The sequence below is a fragment of the Dermatophagoides pteronyssinus genome, unplaced genomic scaffold (genome assembly GCF_027571235.1).
Source record: "Dermatophagoides pteronyssinus isolate colony J.1.1.1.1 unplaced genomic scaffold, Derpt_VIB-CSIC_2022.12 sq0017, whole genome shotgun sequence".
NCBI lineage: Eukaryota > Metazoa > Arthropoda > Arachnida > Sarcoptiformes > Pyroglyphidae > Dermatophagoides > Dermatophagoides pteronyssinus.
The window spans coordinates 134,513-150,738 of NW_027461541.1; the positions used below are offsets into that span (position 1 = coordinate 134,513).

Below are 16,226 nucleotides of genomic sequence, written 5' to 3' on the forward strand. Positions count from 1 at the left end.
TATAATTATAATTAAAGGAAAACTGATCAAAGAAAGAGAAAAGGAAAACAACGACCATCAAAGAATGGATGATGATTATGATGATTTTTGTGGATGATGATGATGATGATGGCAAATGTGATTATCAATCAACAACAGCAAAAGCGAAAGAAAAACATTCAAAAACAAAGTTTGATTTGGTTTGGTTGGGTGTATGATATGAACAAAATGTTTATTTGATTATTATTCAATCTGGGTGTGTGTATCAGGGGCGGGATTCAGTGTATATAATTATGTATATGATGATCATGATTAAAGGGGTTTATTGAATGAATTCATTTGTAATTTTTGTTTTTTGTAATTAAAATCTGTGTTTAGTAAAGAGCGAGAGAGAGAATCGAGGTCTGTGTGAATGAACCAAAAAACAACAATTCTGATCAGATAAACAACACAGTGTAATAAACAACACACAAACAAACGATTTGTACTTAAATCAGGTGACATAATTTGTTCTTGCTTAAACAAGAGCAGAGAAAATATTGCTTATTGTACCTTTTTAAAGTGAATATTTTGAAATTTAAATTATTTGTTTATATCTTCTAATTCAATTGAAATCAGGTGTATCATGATGAAAATGTGCATGAAAATTATATAATGCAATAATAAATATATGTGTGGGGCATATAAGGGACAAATTAAAAAGAATCAATCAATCAATCGATAATTAATAAATAATACTTTGTATACAAAAAATGAATGTATTAAATGTAATGATTTGTTTTGTTAAAATGTATCTATAATATTTGAATAAATTATTTAATTATTTTGATGATGATGATGATGATCTATATAACACGACATTATAAATGATGATGATTATAGCAATGAACAAACAAACAAACATCATTCAATTCCAACAAACACACACACTTTGTGAGAAAAAATATAAATGAAATACATTCAGGTAAGGTAATGAATGAAATAAGAATTGTTTTTCGTTTGTTTTTTAGTGTAATTTTCAATTTGAATGGCAGCCATAATAATTTTGTTTCGTTTTGTCTTTTGGTAATTTAGAAAAAATTGGAAAAGAAACTTGCAGCACCGGATGCTGCTTGTTGTGCCGCCTAAATTTTTCAAAAAAAAATAAAGAAAAATTTTAATTTTAAAAATTTGATTTTTGTAAAAATCACTTACACTTGGCTGGGTTGGTTTTGCTTGTTGCTGTTGTTGTTGTTGTTGTTGTGATGGTAATCTTGGAGCTGGTCCACGTGGTGGTGCTTGACTTCCACCTTGTTGCTGTTGCTGCATAGGCCTTGGACCTTGTTGTTGTTGTTGCATAGGTCTTGGACCTTGCTGCTGTTGTTGCATAGGTCTTGGACCTTGTTGCTGTTGTTGTCCAGGCATTTTTGTTGGTTGCTGTGATGCTGGTGGACCAGATTGTTTAACACTTTGTGATTGCGGATGTGCCTGTTGTTGTTGTTGAGAAGATGGTTTAGCTTGTTGTTTAGCTGCTTGTTGCTGTTGTGGTGGCGGTGTTTGTTGTTGCTGACTAGCAGGATGTGATGGTGGGCCTTGTGTTGATTGTTTGGATGAAGATGCGGCAACGGATGATGCTTGTTGCTGTGCAGTTGTTGCTGCTGCTGTCGCTAATTTCAATTGACTATTTGAAAAAAGTAATCCAAGTTCAGAATTAATGAAAAGAAAGAAAAAAACTTACTGTTGTAAATCCTGTATCTGTTTGTTTAAAGCAAATTTTTCCTCTTCCATTGTTGACATTATTTTCAAAATTCTTTCCAATTCTGTTTGAATAATTTTTGCTTCTTCACGACTTTTCCTCAATTCTTGTTCCAATTTTTGTTTTTCTTTTTCCAAATCTGTACAACGTTTTTTCAGTTTATCAATTTCCGCTTGTTGTTGCTGAATTTGTTTGGTTTTTGCTTCAATTTCAGCCGCTGTAGCCGATGTTGCCGCAGCTGTAGCACCTGAACCTTGTTGTGCTTGCTTGATTGCCTGTTGTAATTGTATTTCTAATTGATCCACATCAGTTTGTCGTTTTTTCAATATTTGTTCACGTTCAGCTAGAATTTTTTGCTGTTCATCTAATTTTTTCTGTACAGCATCCAAATCTGTTTGCGATTGTGTTATATTCTGTTGTTGTTGTTGTTGTTGCTGCTGCAATTTGGATTTCATTTGATTTGCATCTTGTTTCAGTACTTGTATCTCTTTCTACAAACCAAAACAAGAAAAAATTAATTTTCAAAAAATATTGAAAATAATGTTAACATACCTCACGTTGACTAAGTTCGTTCACCAATTTTTCCAATTGATTTTGAAATCTTTCACGCTCAACTTCGAAACCTTTTTTCTCATTCTGTGTTCGTTCCAATTGTTTACGTAATTGATCGGCTTCTTGTGTCCATTTTTTATTCTCTGAACGTTGTCGTTCTAATTCGGCACGTAATCGATTGACTTCATCAGTTAATTTTTGCTGTTGCTGTTGTGCATTGACACCTTGTTGTTTTTGTAATTGTTGAATTTGATTTTTTAATTCTTCATTCAATTTTTGTATTGCTTCAAGCTGTTGTTGATTCTGTTGTTGATTCGTTGCCGGTGATGCTGGTTGTTGTTTTTCTTGTTTTTCTTGACCTTGTTTTTCTTGCTGTTGTTGTTGTTGTTGTTGTTGTTGCTGCTGTTGTTTAGATTCCTGTAATTGTTCCTGTAATTTATGTATTGCTTGTAATGATTTTTCCAATTTTTGTTTCAATTCTTTATTCTCAATTTCGCATTGTTTCAATTGTTTTTCCAGTTTTATCACTTCGGCTTGTAAACGCTGTATCATTTGTTCTTGTTGGGCCATTTTTTCATTTGTTTGCTGTTGTTGTTGTTGTTGTTGCGATGGTGGTTGTATCATACCTGTTCCGGTTTGTTGTTGTTGTTTAGTTTGTGATGCTTGTTGCATCATTATAGCAGCCGATTGTTCTTGTTGTGACTTAACTACCTTTTCATAAACAGCCGATAATTCATCCAATTCATATCGCAAACGATCACGTTCATCAAGACATTTTTTCATTTCCTGGTCTGATTGATCCAATTTTTTAATCAATTTTTTCATTTCATCTTGTAATTGTTGAACTTTTTGCTGTTGTTGTTCGATTATTTTTTGTTGTTGTTGTATTTGTTGTTGTGATTGTGGTTGTTGTCCTTGTTGTTGTTGCTGAATTTGTTGCAATGATTTTTCCTTATCAGCTAAGGCTTGTTGTAATTTTTCAATGAATGTATGTAATTCACCTGTATCCTGTTTAAGGCTTTCAATTTCCATTTGTAATCGTTGATTTTCACCATGTGTTTTTTGTAATTCTGTTTCAGCTTTAGTTAAATGTTGTTTAAGTTTTCCAATTTCACCTTGGAATTTAATCTGTAATTCTTCACGTTGTTGTTGTAGTTCTTGTTGCTGTTGTTGTGATGTTTTCTGTTTTTCCGCTTGTAATGGTGTTGCTGTTGCTTTTTGTTCAACGATTGGTGGACTTTGTTGTTGTTGTTGTTGTTTGGAAACTGAAATCGATTCCTGTTTCTGTAATCGTATCTGCATCTGTTTTAGTTCCACCACTAATTGATCACGTTCTTTTGTTATTTTTTGTAATTCAATTTGATTACGTTCCATTTTATCACGAATCTTTTCGAATTCAATCATCGCTTTTTCAATTTCAGCTTTTTGTTTTTCTTCCGATGTTTTATTACGCTCTAGACGCATTCTTGATGCATCCAATTCACGTTTAAGTGCTTCAACATCTAATTCTTGTTGTTGTCGTAATTCCTGCAATCGTTGTAATTCTGTACGTGCATTTTCATAACGTTCCCGTGTTTTTTCCAATTCCCCATATAATGCTTTAATTTCCTGTGCCTGTGCTTCTAATTGCTGTGTTGACATTCGTTCCATACGATAACGTTCCACATCTGCTTGCAATCGTTGTGATTCTTTAAAGAAACGTTCCTTATCCGCAGAACAACGATCAAAATCGATTTTAATCTTTTCGAAACGATCTTTATATTTTTCCAATTCAATACGTGCACGTTCCAATTCTAAATGTGTTTTGTCGGATGTATTTTGATATTTGATTGCCTGTGATTGAACACGTTCTAATTCTGCTTGCAATGTTTCTTTTTCCATAATAACTCTTTCTTTTTCTGTTTGTACTTTACGTAGTTCGGCAATAGATTTTTCCGATTTTTCATACATTTTTTCCAATTCGATATGTAAACGTTGTATTTCTTCCTGAGTTTTTTCATGTGTCGACATTGATGATGCTCGTTGATTATGAATACGTTCTAATTCATGTGCCATGCGATCACAATCGGTTTGATATTTATCCTTTTCCATTTGTAATCGTCTAATATCACTTTGTGATTTTTCATATCGTTCTCTTAATACTTCACAATCCATTAATGCTTTCTCTAATTCGGTGCGCAATTTTTCTTCCGAATCTTTGCATTTTATTAATTTGGAATTAGTGCGCGCATAAATATCCTGTAGACCTTCAAATTCTTCTTGTGCACGTTTTTGATCTTCTTTTGCCTTGGTTGCAATAGTTTGTGCTTTTTCCAATTCGATCTGTAATCGTTCCATTTCAGTTTGATTTTGATCCATTTTGGCTTGCATTTTAACGAATTCTGCCTGTGTTCGATCAATTTTTTCCAATAATACTTCATTCTCAACACGTACAATTTCACGATCTTCTTGCAGTTTTTGCATCTGTAATGACATTTTTTCCATTTTTTCCCGTATTGTTCTCACTTCTAAATCACGTTGTTCATATTCATGTTTATTTTTATCAATCATTTTCTGTGCTTTTTCATATCGTTCACGTAATACTTCAACATCAGCTTGATAATTTTCTTTTTCTTTATGTATTTTTGCCATTTGTTGTCGTTGTTGTTCGAGCCGTTCTTTCATACGTTCCAATTCTTGTTGTAACATTTCCTTTTCTTTTTGATAATTGCGCATCTGTTGTTGTTGTCGTTCGAATCGTTCTTTAGATTTATCCACTTCAATCATTGCTTGTTCACGTTCCAATTGGAATCGTTGCATTTGTTCACGTTGTTGTTGCAACTGCTGTTGTAATTGTTCAATTTCAGCCTGATATCTTTCTTTTTCTGGCTGTACTTTACGTAATTCGGCTTGAATTTTTTCAAATTTTTCATGTAAATGATCAAAATCAACTTGCACTTTATCTAGTGCAATCTGTGCTTTTTCGGCTTTCATTTGTTCTTTCACTAATTGCGAATGTAACCTTTCGACTTCTTGTCGGGATTTCTCTACATCGGCTAATGCCGATTCTTTTTCGATCTGCGCACGTGTTACTGTTGATTGTACACGTTCGTATTCTTCCTGTAGATTTTCTCGTTCGGTCAATGCATTCTCTAGCTTTGCTTTTAATCGATATATTTCACCTTGTGATCTTTCTAATTTTTCTTGTTGTTGTTCAACTTCAGCACGCGCACGATCTTGATCCGCCTGGTTCATTCTTAATTCAGCCTGTGCACGCCGTAATTCTTGTTGTGTTTTTTCCAATTTTTCATTCAAGCGTTCAATTTCTTCGGCCGATTTTAATGATGCTGAACTGAAATATCCACTTGTTTTTGAACCGGTTGCTAATTCACGTTCCCGGTCCCATTCACGTGTTTCAGTAAATCTGGATGATTCTCGTTCCCAATTACCGGTTGTACCGGTTGCTGTACTGGCTGTACCAGGACCAGCACCAGTTTGACCAGTTGTTGCATGCTCTTTTAATCGTTCCAATTGTTCGCGACATCGATCATTTTCCAATATTAAACGTGCATTTTCACTTTTAAAACGATCCATTTCTGTTTGCATACGCCATGATTCTGATTGTAATTTATCCAATTCTGCTTTACATTTTCCTAAATCAGATTGGGAATTTTCAAGTTTAACCTCAACACGTTCTTTTTCCGATAAACTTTTTTCCAAACGAATCTGTCATTGAAAAAAACATTAATATAATAATCTTTCCGGTGAAAACAACAAAACGAACCTGTAATTTTTCCAAATCGTTTTCAACGGAATGAAATTTCATTTTGAATTCAGCAATTTGTCGTTCATGTATATCTCTCTCTTCATTACGTTCTTGTTCGGCACGATCACGTTGTTCACGTAGATTTGCAATCTGTTTATCTTTATCACTGATTGCATCTTCTAAACTTGTTAACGCACCTTCCGATGTTGAATGATGTGCCTGTATTGCATTTAATCGTGCGCGACAAATATCAATTTGATTGTCTTTTTCTTTTAATAATTCTTCAAGATTTTCAATCTAAATTATCATGGAAATTTTTGCATTAATTAATCAATTCAATTCGATTCAAAATTAAACAAACCTTTCGTTGTAAGACATTAATTTTGCGATCTTTTATTTCGATATGATCTCTTAATTCCTGTATCTCTTGATTCATCTGTTTACGATCCTGTGATGTCATCATTGTTTGATGTGTTTTCTTTTCGATCAATTTATTTTTCTCTTCTAATCGTGATCGTAATTCTTCCACATCAGCCTGTAGCATGCTATAATGTTCTTCTTTAGCCATCAATGATTCTTTTAACACAGCAATATGTCGTTGATAATCTTGATGTTGTTCTTCCAAGGTTTTCATTTTGGCACCTAATGCCAATATTTCTTGATCACGTTTGGATAATTCTAATTTCATTTCTTGATTCTGTTCGATTTCAACAGCAAAAAAAATCAATCAATTAGTTTGCAAAAACACAATAATTTACCTTTAAAATTTCTTTTTCTTTGGTTTCCAATACATTTTCTAAATGTCTTAATCTGGTTTCAAGCTCAATATTTCTTGTTCGTAATCGTTCATATTCGATACGTTCTTCTTCCATTATTTTCGAACTATAACCTTTTGCCTGCATCATATCCATTAATTTTTTTATCGATTCATCACGTGCATTTAATGTTTGCTTTTGTGTTTCGATACGTAATTCCAATTCCTTTTGGAAAGAAACAAAAATTATTTGATTTCTTTTCATTCACAATTTCGACCACCAGATGGCTTTAAATGCCAGATTTGATTTATTGTGAAAAACAAAAAAAAATTGATAAAAATTAAACATACCTTGTTGGTTTCCCGAAGCAAATAAATTTCTTTGGACATATGTTCTTTTTCCATATAAAGTGCATCCAAATGTTGTTGTACATCATGATCCGGATTACGCATATTAGCTATCCGTAATTCTTCTTCCAATTGTCGTATCAATGCAGCTTGTTTCTATATTTTGTCATAAAAAAATAATTTAAATTTACATTATTGATGATGATGATGGAATATGTTTGATGATGATGATAAAATACCTGATTTTCTGATCGTAATATTTTAAGCTGATCATTGATCAAGGCATATTTGGCAGCTTCTTCTTTACGTAGGGCACGTTCTTTTTTCAATTCTGGACTCCAAAATGTTTTAATACTATGCATACATGATGCTAATTTTTGTGTGGTTGCTTCTAGCTCTCTTTTGACATGATTATATTGGATTTGTAAATCATTTAATCGTGCTTGTAATTCCATAATAAATTGATCGTTTGTTGCTGATAAACGTCCGCTTGTAGGCGGTAGACCAGTACCGGCTGGTCCATAAGGCATACCGGATTGACCAATAACACCGGTCGGTCCAACACCACCACCCATACTATGCATTAGACCACCGGCACGTCCGGTTGAAGGATTCATAAGTGTATCGCGTCCATAACCCATTGGATCATCTAATAATAATGGGTCACGTCCATATGGTGCCGATGGATCATCACGTGGATAAAGGGCGCGATCTAATGAACGATCACGTTGACGCATTGATCGTACAGTATCTACACCTGCCATACGATCAAATGATCGATCACGATAACCAGGTTCACGTTCAATTGAATGATAACTTCGTAATGGTGCTCGTCGACTTCCGGCCATACCACGATGCATTGCACGTCCACCACCAGTACCACCCATCATACCGTCCATCATACCTGGACTTCCTGGATCATCATAATAGGCAGGAAATCCGTGACCATATGCTGATGATGTACTTAAAGATTGTGGTAAATGCTCAGCAGGTAATGTTAGTGGAGAATTATTATGTGATCTCGATACACCATATGGAAGACGACCACCACCAACACCACCTGGTCCACTAGCGCCCATACCAATACCACTACGATGTCTTGATGTGGGTGACATCAAACCTCGTGAACCAAAACCGATTGGTGATCCACGTGCAGATGGTGGCTGTGACATTGAATGATTCATTGCATAGGCAGGTTTTGATGGTGAACCACCAGCACCAAATGGTGCAACATCACCCATTGAACGTCTTAATGAACGTGTACGAGAACCAGAACCGGCCATGCCACCACCTGGACCAACAACACCACCATAACCACCATGTTGTGATACACCGCCAACCGGTGGTCCAACAACTGGACCGCCAGTTAATGGATCAACCATACCACCGGATACTTGGCCACCATGTAGGCCAGCCGTTGTTTGACCACCTCCATACATTTTTGCAAAAAATTATTATTCTTTGGTTATTTTGTTTTGTGTGTGTTTGAAAGAATCGATCAAAGCTAGCAATTGAATTGATTTTTCATTCGAAACAAATAAATGGCTAAAATGATCAAAGTGAAAAGAGATGGCCAAACAAATTTTTCAATTCTTCAATTTTGAATCGATTTGATTAAATTTTATGGCAGTATTTTATTAATGATTCATTAATATGCGTTTCTATTCGAATATCGTATGTGTTTGTGTGGTTGATTGGCTAGATTTCAAGACTTTTTCATTGCTTATTTCAATAATAATGATCATGAAGAAATTGAAAAAAACTGGGAAAAATTCTTTTTCTGTGTGGCAGTGATATGAATGAGAACAACAACAAAAAAACACAAAACAAAAAAAAAGAGTGGAGGAATATTGTTGAAGATTTTTGTCGATGTTGTTCTGTTCAGACTAATTTTGAATTTTCAAAAAAGCGAGAAAAAGATAAAATAAAAGATTATAATTAAAATTTTGAAAAAATGATCAATTTTATTCAGGAATGATAAACCAAAAAAGAAAAAATTTAACACTCTTTCCATCATTGGGAAATTTTCAAAATATTTTCGCATCAAAAATGAAAAACTAAAAGGGTAATGATAGTAGTTTGATATTGGCAGAGAAAGTGAATATGAGAAAAGTGAAAATTTTCTATGAAATAATATGTCACACACATACACAATGATCAATATCAGTATAGTTGGCCTAGTGCAGAAGAAATAAAAAAATGATAAAATTATTTGATTGATCGATCAATCGATCGATCGATCGATCGATCCAACCATCTATCTATCTATATATCTAACTAACTATCTATCGATTGTTTGATTGTGATCGATCTAATCAATATAGAGAGTAGGAGAGAAAGACAAAACAAAAACATCAACGACAATGATCCATATCTATTGCACCAACAATGCCATAATAATCATTATTATGGTGATGAAATTTTTTGTTTTGTTTTTTTTTGATCAAATCTAGAATAGTCGCTAGTAATAAAGAACTTTAAATGAATTTATTTTCCTTTTCCTTTTCTTTTTGTTTTGTCTTTCAAAAGAACATGCAATTCTGGTTATCGGGGAAAATTTCTTTAACGATATTTAAAGTATGTGTGTGGAATTGGAAGAATTTGAATTGAACGGAACTTGTCAAAATTTAAAAAATATCTCCCATTTTAAAATGTTCAGCAAAAAAAATTGTCTAGACTGAAAAAAATCCTCATCCATTTGATTATCATTAATATGTGTTCAAGCAAAAAAATGGAAATTTGAATCATGGATTTTGAAATTTGTTGTTTGAATATTTTTCAAACAAAATTATATAATTCAATTGAATTTACCTTTATTTTTTCTTCAGCTCATCATAATAAAATTGAATTTATTTTCATCAACATTTCAACAAATAGAATATGATTGAAAATAAGTTGTTGTTGTTGGTTGGTTGTAATTTAATTTGATCAAATCAGTTACACAAAGTATAATATCAAAGTGTGATAATTAATACACTTACAAAGACACTCCTTCTATACATTTTTCTGGTTTGCAACAACAAAATAATCGTAAAAGCCCACACACACACTAATTAAGTAGAAGAAGAAAAAAAATGATAAAATTTTACTGTGATAAATAAATGATATCGATGATTATTATTATTTATATAGTAAGCAAAAATAATCAATGGATGGATGGATGAATATGATATATTTTATTTTTAATTGAAGTAAAGTAAATTGATTGATTAATCAATGATGATTGGTATGTGTTTTATGTTTGTGTATGTTTTAGGTGTGTATTTTAAATGTGTTGTGTGTGTGTGATGGTTAGTGATGTTTTTTCTGTTTCTCGCGAAATTGAATTGATCAGTGTTTGATGTAAATTTGTTATTATTGTTGTTGTTTGTTGATTTTATAACGTTTTTTTCTTGTTGTTTTTCGATATTTTTCCATTGAATTATGGATAAAATTCATCGACAAATTGATGATGAATAATGATGATTATAATAATAATAATGCATTCTGTTGTTGTTGATGATAATGCATCATATTGAATTATTTTTTTCAAAAACAAAAAACATTTTTCTTCTTTTTTCTCTCTTCTTGTTGAAACAATGATGTAAAAAAATTGAAAAAGTTTTTTTTTCGGGTAAACGAAGAAAACCAACACACACACACTTTTCACCAAGAACAAGAGAGAGAAGAAGATGGAGATCAAGACGAGTGAAGAAAAAAACCCAAAACCAAACCAAACCCAACCGACCTACTAACCAATGATGATGATGAAATATGATGGTGATGATGATGATGATAAATACACAGAATGCGCGAGGGAGAAAAAGAGACAGAAAATTTGAAGAAACCCGAATTGGTTTTACCGAACCAAAAAAAACGACCCAATGGATAGATGAATGAACAACAAAGTGGGAAAAAATACCGCTTTTTCCAAATGTTGAGTTGCAGAAAGAGAAAGAACGAAGGGAGTTTCAAGAAGTAGAAGAATTGTCCCAAACCCAATTCGACCAGAAGAAGAAAAAGAAAAATAATAATTTTGTTGGGAATGCAACCAGCAAAATAAAAGGAAAACCCAAAATGTAAAAATTAAAAAAAATACAAGAAAAAAAGGGGGATAAATAATAATACTCAAGGACCTTAACATTTGGCGCCACTGCTACTACTAATTACTTTTATAACCAATACTACTACTAGTGTTCCAATTGGAGCGATCATCCATATATATATAGAATTCTATATCAGCGTTTATTCTTTGCTATACTAACCACTACTTTGATGATCAAGAATGTCATGTTATCGTTTTATTTTGGACAAAATATACCCTCCCCTACACTCATGAAAAGGGTACGGTTATTATTATTATTATTATTATTATTACGAGAAATCTTTGAAATACAAAGGTATGGAACTATCTATCTATATATAAAATTGATTCCATAATAATAATGATTTCTTTCAGTTGAAAAGAATTGGGTTATCAGTGCATGCGTTATATGAATAGATTTGGTTGATTTGGTTTTGTTTGGTTTGTTGGGCGCCAGTCAATGGCCAATAAACATTGTTTGTATTTTTTCATTTTATTTGCTGCTACTTTTATTTGTCTCATTATGAACAATCGGAATATTCTGATAGTGGCTTGTCCTTGGAATTTTTTTTTGTTTCGTTTAAGTTCTCAATTTTTTCTTGAATCTAAATGCTTCTTCTTCATCACCATCAAAATCATCATCATAATGACCACCACCACCAACAACAACAACAACAGGCGACAAAGTTGCAGCAATATTCAAACAAGGAAAAAAACAACAAGATAGTGAAAGTATAAGGGCCAAAGAAAAATAATAATAATTGATAGATTCCAAGGACATTTCGCTTACAAACAAACATAGAGCAAAAAAAAGAAAAAGTATATCGGATATCCCATATACACCAAACAAAATAAATGATAACAACAACAGGAAAAAATCTATCTACCATACCATACCATAGATACGTTTGTCATTATTTTTCATTGTTGTTGTTGTTATTATTGTAGAATATATATAGCTATTGAGAATCAAAGAATTATTACAATTCACAATATGGCAATATAGTGGGTAAAACCGGGTAGAAAAAGAATAACAACCATTCTTGAAAAATAAAACGGAATCTGTCTGAATTTGAAAAAAAAGAATTGAGGTCGTAGGACAACATTTCCATCACATCATATGTGGATGTGTCATATAGAATCTACTATTTCTCGTTTCGTTTTCGTTTTCGTTTTCGTTTGGCTTCTGCTTTGTCTTTTTTTTCATTTTTGTTTTGCTACACGGAAAAAATTGTATCAGTGAAACGAAAAAAGCGAAAATAGAATAAAATAAGAACATGATAAAAAAACTATGTATGCGATTACAACAACAACAAAATAAAATAAAAGAATGAACCATATACATTTAGAATAAGAATTGGATTCTTATTCTGAATAATTCTAGTCGATCAAGAAAAAAACATTGTTCCAAAATCATGCGCATTTATGAAAATGAAAATGAAATCAAAATCAAACAAAATGAATGAATGAATGAATAAATATCTATAGTATCTATTTTTTGTAGTATGGATATTGTATTGAATATACTTGAAAACAAACGGAAGAAAAATTTCTTTTCTTTAAAATGCTTTTCGCGTAACATTTTCATATTCATTGATGATTGGTTGGTTGATTGGTTGTGATATGATTGGCGGTAGTAACCAGAAAAAAAACATTGAATGAACTAATGTTTCAATGTTTAGGATATTTTTCTCGTTTATTTCTTGTTTTTGTTATGTAATTATTTAGAGAATAATGATAATAATAACGGTAGTTTTTTTTGTATCCCATTCCATATATATATTTATGTATTTATGTATGTTTGGTTGGCATTGGAGAATATTTCTTTCTTTTTTTCTTTCGGTGTCTATAGACCAAACATCGATACTAATAAAAGAGACTCTATCATAATACTAATAATAATGAAATTTTTTTCTCCGATTTTCTTGGAATTGGTTTTGGTTTTCATTTCCATATTCCGGCACAAATAAACTAGCCAAAAACAGTGAGAAAATGAAATTTTATTGTTAGGATATCTTCTAGGACGGAAATTTTTCTACGTTTCATATCGATATCATTATCAAATTTTCAATTTGATTTTTCTGATTCAATTTGCTTATGATGATGCAATATTTCTTGGGAAATTCCAGGTTTTAAAAAATATAAATATAATTTTTGTTTTCATTCATTGTATACTGGGTAATGCAACTAGTTGACAACGACAACAAGAATATTATATTTTGGATGACATTAGCGAGAAGAAAAAAATATTGATAATTTATAATTTTTTAAAAAGAAAATTTATTTTTAGATTTTAAATTTTATTTTCATTTTTGTTTGTTTGTTTTACCGTAACAACGAATATTATTTTTGGAAAAAAAAATTGAAAATCCATTTAGCAAACACACATATATAATATGTTCCATTCTTGAAACTCACGTTTCAACGAAGAAAAAAAATGTTTCTTCTTCAGAAAGATAGATATTTAAGAAGATTAAATATCCGTGTGTGATAGACATTATCGTTTTCGTCATTTCATTTCGTTTTCATTCATTCAAAGTTTCTCAACAATCTTTTTTTCCCCTGTTTCTCTTTTTCTTTCTTACTCTATGATGATGATTATTGCATTCAATTTGGATTAGATTTCATTTATAGGGGTTTCACACTAGCAGCAATGTGAATGAAATATTTCAAATGCAATATTTCAGTCCATTTCAACCTTATGGGCTGAAATATTTTCGTGTATATATTTCATGAAATATTGCTGTAGTGTGAAACCCCTATTACGATTTTTTTTTTTACTTTCGTTTTGGATATTTTAGGTTTTTTTCATGTGTAATATCATATCATCTTTCGGAGTATTTCTGAGCAGCCCTATAGACTCGATCACACAATGTTTTTCTTTTTATTTTTGGTTTCAAGAATTGTGAATTTGATTTTGATTTTTTTTGGGATAGTTAAATCAAAGATGTTGTTGTTTTGTGTCCTAAAAAAAAAGAAAAAAATCAATTCCAATGAATCTTGACAGTTGGCGAAAAAATGACCTAGTTTTCGGTTTATTTCCATCAATTGAAATGATTCATCTCTATTTTTCAGTATATTTTGATCATGATTTGATTGAACTTTTTTTTGTTTGGTTCAATTCCCGATAATTCATTCAATTGATTCATTTGAAAAGTTTTTCATTTGAATTTCAATGTTAATTGATGATGATGATCGAAAATGTGACATTCAAAGTTGATGAAATTGAAATAAAAAATCGAAACATATCAAATCAGGAATAAGAAATTTTAAAGTAAAAGTCATGGTCATAGTCATTAACCTAACCTAAGTGAACTATGAATCACAATCATAGTCATATTCAGCAACCTAACCTCACTCAACCATGAATCACAGTCACAGCCATAGTCAGCAACCTAACCTCACTCATCCATGAATCATAGTCATAGTCAGCAACCTAACCTCACTCAACCATGAATCATAGTCATAGTCAGCAACCTAACCTCACTCAACCATGAATCATAGTCATAGTCAGCAACCTAACCTCACTCAACTATCAATCACAGTCATAGAATATGAAGTTTTTTTCATTGTTGTTTTTTTATAATATCTATAAAATAATAATCCAGAAACTAATTAGGCTGAAAAGAAAGAAATTTTCTTCTTCATTTTTCCCATTTATTTCTTATTGAACCAAATGAAAAATAAAAAAAGAAACTGTTTGGTAATATTTCAAGGTTTATTGTGTGGGTGTCATCATTACCACTACTGTTAGTCATTAAAAATAGAAAATGAAAATAAAAAATATCCCAATAAAATTACTCAATATCATTGATCATTGATGATGATGATGATGATCATCATCCAAATAATTATGATGATAATTAGGATTTCCGGGGAAATTCCCAATGTCAAAAAAAGAAAACTCAATCTCTCAATAATGATGATGATGATCATAATAATGATATGGATTGTGTAAGTGATCACATCATAATTGAATTGTTGAATTATGTTGTGTTTTTTGAACTAATAATAAAAAACGTCAAACCAGAATCATCATTTTTTTCGGAAGAAAACATTTCGACATGATTAAAACAAACAAACAAAACATAACGTTATTAATTAGCAAGACGAAATATTGTTATAAAAATTCATAAAGATGATGTTCATCAGGATTCATTCGTTCATGTGCAATGTGACTGTGAATGTTTTTGTTGCTGTCACTGGTTGTTCTCATAACTTTTTTCTGTTTTTTTTTGTTCTAATTAATTAATTTTAATCCAAAAATAAAGTTGGTGGCTAGATTTTTTTTGTTTCAAAAAAAAGTTTTTTTCTTTGCAAAACATTTTTCATAAAAACAAACACAGATCCCTATTGTTTTTGTTGAATTTTTTCTTTTTCAGTTCATTGTTGATTGATATTTTGGACCATAATTATCAAGTCAAGAGCGAAAAGAAAAAAAACCAAAACCAAAAAATCATTTAAAAATAGAAAAATTTCCAAATAAAATGCCATCGGGTCCAGATGTGAATATTCATTCATTCATCATAATGATCATCAGCGAAATTTTTTTTCTATTTCCATTGTTCCCTTCAAAGTAAAAATTCAATCGGAATTTATGAGAAAAACACTATATATACGTTATTCTTCATAACATTATTATTCGATTCTAATTCGGCTGAAAAGATATACATAGAAATGGCTCCCGATCATTATTATTATTATTGATTTAGGTCGAACCGGTCGATTATCAAATAGCTTTAGGGTAATTTTTTATTGGAATCGTTTTGCATCAATTTCATTATTTCGGTGCATTATTTATTCATTCAATGTTGGTGTGAATATAGTGAGAGAGAGAGTTTTTTCATTATTTATTAGCCTCTCTATCTATAGATATCGTTGTTGTTGTTTGTCAACGGAATTATTCACATCCACACACACACACAAACAAACAATTTATGCTTTGTGATTGAAAATATTACCTATTTTGTCAACTATATAATTTTCATCATCAAATATCATTATAATAATAATGAAAGAATCATAAAATTTGTAATTTTTTTTCTCAAAA

The 16,226-nt window shown here is 31.4% G+C and overlaps 1 protein-coding gene across 1 annotated transcript; it reads right to left on the reverse strand.

Annotated features, from left to right (window-relative positions):
- Nucleotides 1-170: 170 nt before the first annotated feature.
- Nucleotides 171-10,630, reverse strand: brp (ELKS/RAB6-interacting/CAST family member bruchpilot). Its single transcript, XM_027349394.2, has 10 exons — nt 9,925-10,630; nt 7,353-8,999; nt 7,117-7,269; nt 6,770-6,991; nt 6,373-6,708; nt 6,030-6,308; nt 2,267-5,971; nt 1,697-2,205; nt 1,174-1,639; nt 171-1,103 (listed from the first exon to the last, which is right to left on the reverse strand). The coding sequence occupies exons 2-10, from the start codon at nt 8,550-8,552 to the stop codon at nt 1,050-1,052; spliced, it is 6,924 nt and encodes a 2,307-aa protein (XP_027205195.2). The 5' UTR covers nt 8,553-8,999; nt 9,925-10,630; the 3' UTR covers nt 171-1,049.
- Between the last annotated feature and the right edge of the window lie 5,596 nt (nt 10,631-16,226).